Source organism: Mustela lutreola, chromosome 5 (assembly GCF_030435805.1).
Source record: "Mustela lutreola isolate mMusLut2 chromosome 5, mMusLut2.pri, whole genome shotgun sequence".
NCBI classification, from domain to species: Eukaryota; Metazoa; Chordata; class Mammalia; order Carnivora; family Mustelidae; genus Mustela; species Mustela lutreola.
The window spans coordinates 63,019,659-63,032,583 of record NC_081294.1 but is presented as its reverse complement, the minus strand read 5'-3'; the positions used below and the strand labels follow the sequence as shown (position 1 = coordinate 63,032,583).

General features: G+C 38.9%; 1 protein-coding gene across 4 annotated transcripts in view; it reads right to left on the bottom strand.

Moving 5' to 3' along the window:
- CPEB4 (cytoplasmic polyadenylation element binding protein 4) overlaps window positions 1–10,163 on the bottom strand; it is a 63,694-nt gene extending 53,531 nt beyond the window's left edge. For all 4 annotated transcript variants that reach the window (XM_059174331.1, XM_059174332.1, XM_059174333.1 and 1 more), the window contains exon 1: window positions 7,620–10,163. In XM_059174331.1, the coding sequence (XP_059030314.1) occupies window positions 7,620–8,744 (1,125 nt within the window). In that variant the 5' untranslated portion in view covers window positions 8,745–10,163. The remainder of the gene's footprint in view (window positions 1–7,619) is intronic.
- Between the last annotated feature and the right edge of the window lie 2,762 nt (window positions 10,164–12,925).

The window sequence follows — 12,925 nt, the reverse complement described above, 5'->3', positions numbered from 1 at the left end:
GGGGAAACAAGCTGAGCAAGTGCAACAGAAATGTGGGCCTTGCTTCAGTTTCTCACTATCTTTTCTTAAAAACCACTAGAAAATTTCTTTGTAGTTGTTTTTACGGGGGTGGGGGGGTGGGGGGGAGACTCCTAATCTTTTAGAGACACATACTAAAGCACTTACACTGGAATGATACAATATCTGGGAACTGCTTGAAAATAACATGCAAGGAGAGAAGGTTAGGAAGAAGACAGAGGAGTTGGTCCAGGAGTCGGTCATTACTGAAGCCAGATGACATGCACATGGGGGGGTTTTATACTATTTTGTCTATTATTGAATATGCTTAAATTTTTCCCTAATAAAAAACGTAAAAGACATGAGGTTAAACACTTTACCAAAATAGAGACAGGGAATATAAAGAAAAAAAAAAAAAAAAAACGGTTGGTCACTAAATTTTTTAGCAGTGTTCAAGAAAATAAGGACATCATCTAGCTTGATTCTCGCTATTATTTACGTACAATGACTTTATTTTAAGGAATCATAGTTTGATTTATGAAATTCTTCTTTAAAATTAAGCTCAAATTAACATACACAAATTATACCATATTTCACATTTCGTATTTTAAGAATATGTGCTATTTTCAAGATTTTTAATTAATATTTCTATTTGATAACCAGTCAAAACAAAGGAGAAAATGAAGGATCAGGAAGGTTGCTTGCCCCAGGTCTTATAGTTAGTAAGTGGAGGACCATATTTGGAACCCAGATCTGACTTCCATACTACAATTAGGAGATTTTTCTGAACAGCAATATTCTTATGCTGACTTTTTTTTTTTAAGGTTCTTACAGATTAAGATGACAACTACTTCACTGACTAGCACTATATGCATCCCTCAAAAACACCTGGAAGGACTACTATGAAAAGTATGTTATATAATATTTAAATATAAATATGGCTTTAGAATGTATAATCCTGGAGGATTAACTATAATTTAGCTTGGATGTATAAAAAAATAATGATTAGGATATTTCTGGTAAATACTCAGCAAACAAAAATTGCCCAACCTAAATATTCTACAATATGAAAAGTACTTGAACAGCTTAAGACTTTGAACTTTAATAATTCAGTTTGCAAACATGAGAGAGGACTTGTGAGTGGCTGATGGAGTTTCTTCCTTGACATGTAATGAGACCCGAACTCCACTCCCATAGGTTAAAGTTTGCCTTTTGTGTTACCATTTTGCCACAAAACTTAAATAAGCACATGCTGCATATAAGTGTAAAAGTAATACATTTATAAATGTGACCATTAATAAAATATTTGAAAATACCACATTGTTTTTGTTATACCTTAAGTGGGATCTGCTAATTTGTCTTAAAGTTTGTAACAGCTCCTGGATTAAAATGACACGAAACTATCAGTTGCTAATTTGTTTATAATGAGAAAAAAAGTATGTTTAGTATCATTCAGGGGTTAGCACAGGTCGGAAATACATTATAAATCAAACCAAAACAACTTTTATGAGATATCTAGCCTTGTCCCTAGTCCATAACATAGGAGGTGTTTAATAAATAATGTACTAAATAAGTTAACTAAAATATAAAAAACAAAACTGAAATCCAGGATAAAAGATAAAATATACTCAATTCAAATATATGGTACCCGTTCCTATCTCTTCTCCAAAAAAAAAAAAAAAAAAATCACAAATTCTCCTTTGAAATAGTCTCCTTTAATGTAAGGAGAATATAAAAACAATCACATGTTCTAAATTAAATGTTCTAAATTTCTTAAAATAACCATAGGCAAAATCTTTCAAGATATTGAATGATGTGGTCTGCTAATACTAATGAAAGTTTAGATATATACAATTATAAAACTTCTCAAGAAAACTGATAATTTGGCTAAATGTTTTATCTGTCTTAAGCTGCATCTAGTTTATTCAAAAGGAGTACTCTAAGAAGTAAAGCATGTATAATAAGATAAGCAATACAAAGAACTGTTCAAAAATACTGTATTTGTAATTAATTTCATTATTTTACAAATTTTAGAGAGCCATATTTTAAATTTAAAAAAAAATTAAGCTACCTACTACGGCCCTTAAGGTACTCACAAAAAGCCTTCACTACTGGGTATTAAAACGTTGATGAGGTTTTCTTCCTGAACTTAAGCAATTTGTTCAAGGTCACACAGCTAATTAGAGTGCAGAGTCAAACTCAAGTCTACTTGGATCCAGAGGTTATGCTTCATTCTACTACATGTTTGGCCTCATAAAATAGCCTATCTCAGTAATTATTTCTCACCTTCAGAAACTGATTAAAAATAACATTTTTATTATTCTACCTACTAAGAATTTTCTGAAAACCTGAAAGTAGAACTCCTTTTGTTTCAATAATATAAGATGTGATGAGAAACTATACTAAATTTGAAGTAAAAAAATTACATATTGCCATAGATTTATCATGGTAAAAATACACTTTAATTTCTGCAAGAGGAATTTTCTTTGTACAATTAAATATAAAATGAGTTTGTCAGAAAATATTAAAACAGGGGCGCCTGGGTGGCTCAGTGGGTTAAAGCCTCTGCCTTCAGCTCAGGTCATGATCCCAGGGTCCTGGAATGGAGCCCCGCACCAAGATCTCTGCTCAGTGGGGAGCTTGCTTCCTCCTCTCTCTCTGCCTGCTTCTCTTCCTACTTGTGATCTCTGTCTGTCAAATAAATAAATATTTTTTTAAAAAAGAAAATATTAAAACAAATACTCATGTTATGGGCTCCCTGCCTTAAAGAGAAATGCATTATACACATTATCTTATTTGTGATGGAACCAAAAACTGAGATACAATGTAGTGCTGAAAAAATGTGATAATGGATCTTCAAGCTAATTTTCCTTATAGCAAGATAAAGTCATAAAAAAATAAATATAGGCTATAAAATTTAAACTAGGCATACATTAACTTTAAGATTACTTTTCCACTTCTTTCTCATGAATACAATAAGGATTATTCTCAAAAACATAAACCCATGAACTAAGAGCATCCTTCTAGTTGCAACTAGCAACAACCACGCTCACTAAGCTTGCTATAAATAGGTTTTTCCTGAAAGATGTGGAACAATGTATTGATCATATTCCATGGCTTCTGTGAAGACAACAAAAAGTAATCAAAAAACTCTACCCCGCCCAAGTTTTGATTCCATCAGAAAAGCAATTAAACCTAGTTCAAAGGCTTTCTACAAAAAGGCATAATATAGCTGGTATGCTTTCCCAAAGCTTTTCCAATATCTCAGTTCTGCTGGAGCCAAAACCATCCAACCCATACTTTATTGTGAAGAAATTAATCTCCGTTCTTCTAATATAAATAAATACAAAGTCAAAGAAAACGTTTCCCATACAAAGATCCCTCCTGGGACTATTATTAAAAAACAAAAAGTGTAACAAGGTTACAGTTAAGACAATTGTAATAATTCACCATGACTTTCAGAACTGAAGCAATGCAGTAACTGTTTTCAAATACAAGATGCTATATATAATTTGAAGGATCAATAAACTGACAACATAAGCAGAGTTATTAAAGTGACATGAATTATTTGCCTGGTTAAGGCAACTCAACAAATCCATGGTGACTGTGTCTAAAGTAAGAGCAAATGGGCTCTAAATCCTAAAATGTCTCCCTATTAAGTTTTAGGATGGTCTTTGTGAAAGATTCTATCCACTCTCTTCCTTTTTATTTTTCGTTTTTTATTTTTTTGCCTACTTCCTGGTTTTTACCTAATGGAGGTGTGAGCATACCTGAGCTGAAGATAAGAGACTATCAGAATATATGCTACACATTTCTCCTTTACTTTCCTGTAAGGACAGAAGATCTAGGCACCCCTCCAAAGAGGTGCTGTAGTCAAATAAAATTACTGGCAAGTGCTCCAATGTATTATTTGGTTTAGACATTGGAATTCCAGGATGTGTTTGGCAGGACAAGGAGGATTTTTTTCTCCTTAATATAAGGGTCAAATCATGCCTTTAGTCACATGAATATTGACCTTGTTTCTTCATTTTGAAATTGGGACAATAAAATCAAACATGTGAAAGCACCTAGTTCAGTGCCTGGTATATACTAAAACTACACAAGAAAATTTTTTTGACTTGAGTATTATCTAAGTTTAGCATTTTAAAGTTGATAGGTATATTCTATTATTTTCTATTCTTTTCCATTTTCAAATCTGTAATCATCTTTTGATTATCATGCATCAATCATTCAAACCATAAAATTTTTCCTCTCATCTTGTTTCTGGGAGGTGTTCCCTCCTCCCCACTACACACCTGTACTATATTTATGTGAAGAGGCACTGTAGTATATTGGTTGAAAGCCAAGACTTGTATATGAATAGTAATAATAACTTTTACCTCATAGGATTGTTGGATAAATTAAATGAGTTAATAAATGTAAAACATTTAGAAACCGTAAGCATGTTAGTTATTAGTCAATGTATATTCATTTAGTTTTATCTGAAAACAGGATTTGAGGCATGTCATTTGAGTTCATATAATGAGAGCTTTAAACAAGCAAAAAAGAAAAAAAAACTAGAAAAATACCCTTTTTCAATATAAAAAATATTTCCAAAATACATTGCCTTGCCATATCAATTATTAAGGGGACTAGTCACATATTTGAAATCTGTTTTTGCTCCACAAGCTTAGATAAAAGAGAATGTTAAGACTGGACAACAAAACAAACTAAAAATGTTATCATTAATTTTAATTCACTATATATACCCAAATCTGCATTAAACAAATGTAAAAACCATTCTGATTAATTTTAAAATAAAACAAACATTGTCCAATATTAGTTACATAGCAGGTAAACTCTTTCCTTTCAATAATACTAATATTATAATATAATCACGTAAGCTGGATTCTGTCATTTCTGTGATATATTTCCAGAGCTCTCTATAACACCTAAGGAATTCTTAACAATAGCCATTAAAACTGAATTACTAATATCTGTAAAATTTCTTTCCTAAAATTAATAGTGCTTAGGGTAATACATTTAAATAAGATGGCAGCGGTTTGGAAAGAGTATGGTTGTGGTTGCAGCAATTTCAATTCCACAACAGCTCACATCAGGACCATAAGGAACTTAGACATCACCTCTGTCACCCCCCACCCCCCACATTTTATGGAGAAACTGAGGTCCCCAAATGCCAAGAGCCACCTAGGTCTCCAGCCTCCCAGTCAAATAAATATTCCTTCAAGTTATTCATATCAAATCTAACCAAGTAATTCATACCAATCCAAAATTGTATTTCTTCTTTTTGCCAAAAACCAATTCAAAAGAGAACTGTTAAAACGCACAAAGACACACACACACACAGAGAACTACATTCATTTAAGTAAGCATACAGTAATCAGTTTACTAACTTCTTGTGTATTTTTTTTCAAAACCCAAAATGCTACTGTGACTTTCAAATCACCCCCACATTTGTTCCTGGCCCCCTGAACCCTCCTCCCATTCCTAAAAATGGTAGGGAGTGATGAGCAGAAATCAACCATTTACTTTTTCATCCTACCATATTTCAGCCAGGTATATGGACTCATCCTTTTCCATCCTCAGCATGATAGACAACAATTCTAAGGGAAGAGTTTAGTTTCTAACACTATTTTTTAGTGTCAAGCTTAGTTAACTTTATTATTTCATAAATCAGTTTAATCTCCAACTGATCCAAAAGATTTCATTAGTCTCCCAAAATATTGGTAATATGCATGTATATAGTTTATTCATTTCCTGAAATTTTTATTTTTCCCAAAGCAAACTTTCAAACGTTGGTAAACTGACCACAGAAAATAAACCATGAGGTCATATAAGTTCAGTCCTATAAGTTCGTTCTGTCAGTGTACTCTAACAAAATAAAGTGTATTCAATTCCAAGCCAATCTTAATCCAATTAAAATGTACAGAATGCCACCTTAGATTTAAAAATTAGCAACATATGACTAATTCAAAATAGTCACCTTTGCACTAAATTTTCTTTAAATTTATGTTCAAAGAATATTAAAAGCAACTTTTTAAAAAATAGACTTTGTGAAATCACCAATGTCTAAAAGCCTTTTACCTAGCCACTAACACAAGATAATTGCTCTTCAGTTTGAGTAAAGGCCTTTCTAAAACAAAAAGTCAACAGCTTTCTAATACTCAGGCAAAAAATTATTTTTAAATATCTAAAACTAAACTTAATCAAATATTTTATGATACATCCTAACTATTCCACCTGAAACCTTGAAGGAAGGGACATTTAATTCCTTGGAATGACACAGGATTCTCTTAGCAAACTTGCCCTCCCACTAAGCAAATTATTAATCAAAACATATAGTTCTGCTTTGTGCTGACATCATATCTGGGGACATTGAAACTGTTTTGTAATGTGTCTTAGCCCTTGCAGAAACATCTCTAAAATAACCCTCTATCTGTGGTACATGTATATTTGTATACACATGTATACATGTTTTTTCAACCTAGGGTTTGTACTCTTATTAGTTGTGCACTTTTGGGCAAGTTATAGTTTTCTGATACTCAATTTTCTCATCCACAGAATGGGGATAATAACAGAACTTACCTTGAAGGGTCACTGTGAGGACTGATTCAATGTTAACTTATTATCCCATATAAATTTTCCAAACACATATAAACAATCATACCCTCAAATATACAAACTCAGTGGGGCATCTGATGTTCAATTAACTATGAAATTCTCTTTATTTCTATCAACTAGAATGGCTGCTCATTAATTCAAAAACATCAAACCATGTGACTCTTACAGAATAAGGAAACACTGGTGGCAAGAAAGACAAGTGATCTTTGCCTGGATCTATTTTTAGGAATGGCTTATCTACACCCCTAGTGTTAACACTGGAAAATAAACAAATGGATGAAAGGCATCATAAAAGAGTCACTCTGAGATCAACAGTTCCATGGTATTTGAAAATACAAGGAGATGAAGAAAACATTTAGATCATTTCTGTACCAGTCCTTTCTGACACAGGGCAGGCTGGAATTTGCAAAGAGGTTTAAGTGGAATTGCTGAATTGATGAATTCAGACTGTTCATACTGCAAGGTTCAGAGAGGTTCCAGGTTTAAAGTGCAACCAGTGAGAAAACTATAATTCAATAGTTGGCTTTCAGTGAATAATTGCTAGCCTACAGTGGAGGGAAAAAAATGAATTTTTTGGTTATACGGTTACTTCATCCGGGCAGAAAATGATCATCAGTTTCCACAATGAAGTATACTTATATCTATATATTATTTATTCTCACCTAAAAAAGTAGGGAAAAACCAACCCTGATGATCCTGTCCGGCTAGAAAGCTATTATAGTTAATAATTACAACATCTCTAGCTACCTGGTATTCATAATTATGCCAATTCACACTATTATCTGTGGGGAAGATTACAATTAGAAATTTATCAAAGAAACAGCTGAATATTTTATTCCAAATCATACTCCTGTCCTGGCAAAATAACATCTGATAATTAATTCATTTTCTAAGAAGAGTTCTGCTATATACATGGACCAGTCAAACTCTCTTAGTTAAATAGATATTAAACCATGCAACTTCCTTGTTCATCTTAATCTATTAATGGAACATAATCTTACCGGAAAAGGAAAAATGTTGTCAGCCCTGTTCAAGCTATCTTCCATCCAGGATTTAGGAGCAAAGGCAGAGCTGGGGCGAGCGTACTTCTGCAGCTGAATATGATTGCTTGCAAAATTTTTCTTCAGAGGCGAGATAGAATTCAGGGGCGTTATTCCTCCATTCAGCCCTCTGCGGTGATCTCGGCCTTGGGAACCTCCCCAGCCCCCATATCCACCACCTCCCGGGCTCCACGAAGAAGATGGTGTAGGAGAGGGACTCTGGTAGCTGCTCCATGGAGAGGGGGGTTTGTTAAGATTATTTGCCAAATGAGGCAGCTGGTTAAAAGCAGCATTTCTATGTGTGAAAGGTGGGGGATGGGGACTGGCAGGAGACCTCCTCTGCTGCTGATGCTGGCTGTGATGATGCTGGAAATGAGGGTGATGAGGGTGGTGCTGTGAGAGAGGCCCGATCTGAGGGGAGAAGCTGCCTCCAAAGCCAGGGCTGACATGATGGGGAAAATTTTGAAACAACAGAGCACCGTTATTAGCCGAAGCAGCCGGGACCCCTCCCTGGTGAAAGAAACTTGCATCTTCATTGATGATTGTAGAGGAAGAAGGTGCTATCGCTGCTGACCAGTTACTGAAACCAGTAAGAGACGAAGCACTAGACGTCAAGGGTTGGGTCGAAGTACCTAGCCCCGTGGCTTCTTGATAATCAAACCCTGTCAACACTGGTGACTCGATTCTTATTTTCTCCTTCCCATTGCCATTTTCTGAAGAATTGTCCCCTTGATTTTCTTCTGATTTTGCCTTCTCAGGTTCAGGCAGTATTCCAGCTTCCTGACCTGGACTGGGTGAGAGCTGCTGCTTTTCTAAAGGGTCTTGCTGTTCCTGTTGCTGACTTTTTGCTTTTTCCGACCCCAAGATCTCATCCTGAATGTTATGGGTAGCGGGAGCAGGAAAGAGCCAAGCTGACCCGGCACTGCTGCCATTGGCAGCTGTGTTATTATTTATAAAAGCAGCAGGGCTGGGGGTGGCATTTTGGTGATGGTGTGGAGGCTGCAGATGTGGATGGAATCTGACTGGAAAAGCAGATTTATTCCCAGTATTGCTTTGTACTAGCACTCCAAACCCGTAATCCCCCATTTATTATTTTTAGGATCAGATTCTTACGATAAAAAATGACAACCTAATGTCTCACGTCTTTGTAGCCTCTACCCAAAATTTAAGTTGTTTGTTTGAAATGTCTTATTTATAGCTAGCTCAAAGATCGCAGCTTATCACTTGAAATAGTTCTGATTTGGAATTCTGGTCTCTGAAAGAAAAAAAAAAAACTAAAAAAAAATCTCTTAAAACATTGACATGAATCCAACTGGGCTTATTTCTAGGAGGGAATAAAAACGAAGAGGGTAAAAATCAAGTCTTTGGTTAGTAAAATAGGCGCTTTCTTTTTCCAAAGGAAAATGTACATGAATGACAAAAACACAGCTTCTCAAGCATCTATGGATGTAGAAGAATAAGCATTGCGCGGAGTAAAAATATATATATATATATATAATTTAACAATCACATATGATCTTCCTCAGCAGTTTAGATTCACTCACATAAAAATTAGAATAGGGCTAAGAGGAGAATACGTTCTTTTCTTGGCAGCTTGGTTAAAAAAAATCAGGAATAATTTAAGAACATTATATATTATATATTTATATATATAGATTATATTAGGTTATCTGGGGTGGGAGGTGAATTCCTGGTTGCGGGAGAGGAAATCAGCATTGACTAATGGAAAGATGATTGCAGGGAGGTTTCTGCTGTTCCTGGTCCTGTTTCTGCTCTTTCACGGGGTGCAGTCTTGGCCTCTGGGGCTGTTCCTGAGGCTTTGGGTGCAGATCTTGCTGAGGTCGCTGTTCTTCGGCTCCCCCCCCGGCCTCCTCTCCCCCATGAAATGGGTTGAAAACACCCGTTTCTCCCTCTTGAGGGGATCGCGATCAGGAAGGATTAGCGAGACTCGAGGAGGGTGAGCTGGCGGCCCGGGGGTGCGGGGACCAACGGGGCGACCTGGAAGGTCCTGCGGTTTCGGCCTCTTCCCCTCTCTGCGGCTCCGGGGTTTTTTTCCCTCATGGGACCCAGGGGCGGTTTGTTCAGTTCTCTCAGTTCGATTCTCCGCAGGGGGGAAAAAAAGAGGAAAAAAAGGGAAAACCCACTAGTGTAGTTATTCTAAAAGAGAAGGGCCTCCCCCCTTTGTGCTCTCTCTCTTTTTTCCCCCAGATTTTAGAAAAATCTATAATTTAGAAGGCTTTTGTTTCTCCTCACGGTTGCTGGGCCGTCGTCGTCGCCGCCGCCGCCGCCGCCGTCGCTTTACCCCAGTCCCGCAGTCCCCGGGGTCGTTGTTGCGGACTCCGCCTGGCTCTGCTGCTTCTCTCCTTCTTCCTCCTCTTCCTCCTCTGCTGTCGCCGATGCCGCCGCCGCCGCCGCCGCCACCGCCTCCCGGTGCCCGGGTCCCGCAGCCGCGGCTGAGTCCTTCTCCTCAGGACCGAGCCGAGTGAAATGACAACCAGCTGGAAAGACCGAGAGACACTTCCGGTTCGAAGAGGGAGGGGTGGGGTACCGAGGGCACTCCGCCCACCTGTCGAAATACCAATCAGCTGTTAGAATTTAGAGGAGGCCACGCCCCCGGCTCTGGTCCCCTCCTAGGAAGGTCGAAAGCATACCTCGAGAGACGCCTCTTCCGTCTGAGCCTCGCCCAGTGAGGCCTGGAGCCTGGAACCCGCTCCCCTACCCAGAGAGAACGCAGCAGGTTGCCATCTTTAGTGTGGGCAAAGGTTTCCTTCGCTGTTTCTCTCCCCTCACCACGCTTTGCAGGAGTTGCATATAGGGATGCACGGAAGAGAACGGATCCCTCTAGCACTAAGAAAAAGAGTCAGAGTCTTGGGGATCCAAGGGACGACGCGGATGACCGGGAGATCTGCCCACAGTAAAGGTGGGTCCCCAGGCGTCACGTGCTTTGGCCCGAGCTCCGCCCCAGAGGGATCTGGAAGGGGAGGCGGGTCTCCCCGGCCGCTGGGCCGTGCCTAGAACTGCGTATGTCCTTATCCTGCCTGTAGCCTTCACGCGGGACTCTCCCTTCACCTTCCACTCCCCCACCCCCACTCCCCAGCTTGGCTTAGTTACCCGTCTGGTGCAGTTTCTCAGGCACAAAGATACAGTTGCTGTAAGCGTACGTAGTTGAGCCCTCTTCTCCATCCTATTCTAGTCTGCCGAACAGGCTGTACTAGAGGGACATTTCCAACACGAAAATCGTGGTCCTCACCTGTTCAGATCGCTTTCCATGAAAAAGGCCAAACCCGTTAGTCTGGTATTCAAGGCCTTTCCGCTCTGTGGACAGTGCACCTTAACGCCTCATCTCCGAACAAGTGCCCCACATCAACCTGCTCCAAACATACCAAGCTGCTATCGGTGCCTTTTAACATGTCCTTTCCTTCTTCTCCACTTGGTAGACTCCTGTTTCATTTTAGCAATCCGTTCGAAAGCTACCAGCTCTGCCTTCTGAATTCTCTCCTGCGAGCATACATGGCTCGTAAGTCCTGTGTATGTCTCTCATGCTCATTTATCACACTGTCGTTATGGCCGCTTATGTCTGCCATACCTGGGCTCCACGGTGGGCTCGTTGAGGAGAGGATCTTGTGGATTGAAAGCATTGCTGAATGAATGCTGGAAAAAACGAGTCAACAAACCATCTATGGTGAATGACAGTCCCTTTTCCAAGTTTATGAATTATTTCATTTCTTCTGCTGTTTGATTAGGAGTTCACCTCTCTCAAACTTTCATCCTTCAGGGTTTTCATTAGCTGCTCTTGTTAATCTCTGTGCATTCCCACTTACCACGACCATTAAGGACTAGGGTAATGCCTTGCTCTCAGCATATGCTCTAAAGACTTTGAATAAGTGTTTTCCTTTAGTAGGAAATGAGAAGTGAAAAATGAAGAGAAGGAATCACAATAGAGCCAGAAAAGTAGGAAAACAAAGAAAGATCAAAGACTTTTAAAAAGAATCTTATGAACAAAGGTGGCTTCCATTTCATTTCTATGGCCCTCCATGATTGGCCCTAGTTTCTGCTGCCTCAGTTTCTCAATCTGCCAACACTTCCATGTAGAATACCTGTTTAGAGCCTTAAGAAGTGATTTTTACTGTCCTTCCTTATATCATGACCATGAGTCTTCCTTCTACAACTCTACTCCGAGTTCTTTGAGCATAGGGACTGGGTCTTACTCTGCTGTCTATTCCCCACAACTGGACATACCTCGAGACTTGCTGGTTTGGTTAGGTGTCATTTCCTCCAGAATGATTTCCTCTCTCTAAAATCTTGCAGATTCCTCTCTTTAAATTACTGCTAATTGTCAGTGGGCTGGTTTCCAAAGGGCAGAGGTTTTTATTTGACTTAACTTTGTATCCCTAGTGGCCGGCATAGTGTCTGGCACAAAGCGGACTCAGAAAATCATTGAGTGAATGAATGAATGAAAGCTCAATATCCAGTAGATGGGTCAGTCCTTTGCAGCTACCAGCTCTCAGTGGCTAAAATGGCAGCCAGGACTTGAAAGAAAAAGGACTATCTTTGGAACCCAACATTGTAATTTGAATCCTACCTCTGCTACTTCCTACTTGTACTGCCCTGGGCTTTACCTCAACCAAGCCCTAGTTCCTCATGGGAAAAATGTGAATGATATTTCCTCTCTCACCAAGTTGCTGAGTGACATGAGCTATATGTGAAGTGCTGGGCCGAGGTTTTAAAAAAAAAAAAAAAATTAGTTCCTTAACACATGAAGTATAGAGAACTTTTACTTCACAGGTGTCTTTTGTCTAGAAGCAGCTGTGGTGCATGACTGAATCCATGAAACTTGTGTTGATTTGTAGACAAGGAGGCACACCCGAGCCACAGTCAGCATGCTACTAGGTCAGCCTGATCTTTTAAGAAATCAAACGGGGGCAGTAGGTTTGGGCTGGACTGAAACTAAGATGATCACCATAGACGTCAGGCTCCTGGTTAGGAGCATGGGAGAGGGAAAGGGGAAACAATTCTCTTGGGTCAACTGTCTGCTCAGAAACCCAGGATACCCAACTCAGGGCTGCCCTCCTTAAAAATATTCTGGCCTCAGAAACTGGCCGAGGTAACCATGACAACAATTCAGCAGCTCCATTTAGGATCTCCAAAGGGATCTGCAGTCGCAGATAAGTGCTGGCTGGAACACTCTGCTGGCAAAAGAGAGCTCCTCCAAGAAGCATGTTCACTAAGACCTTTAAGAGAAAACAAGCTCTGTCCAAACATTAAGT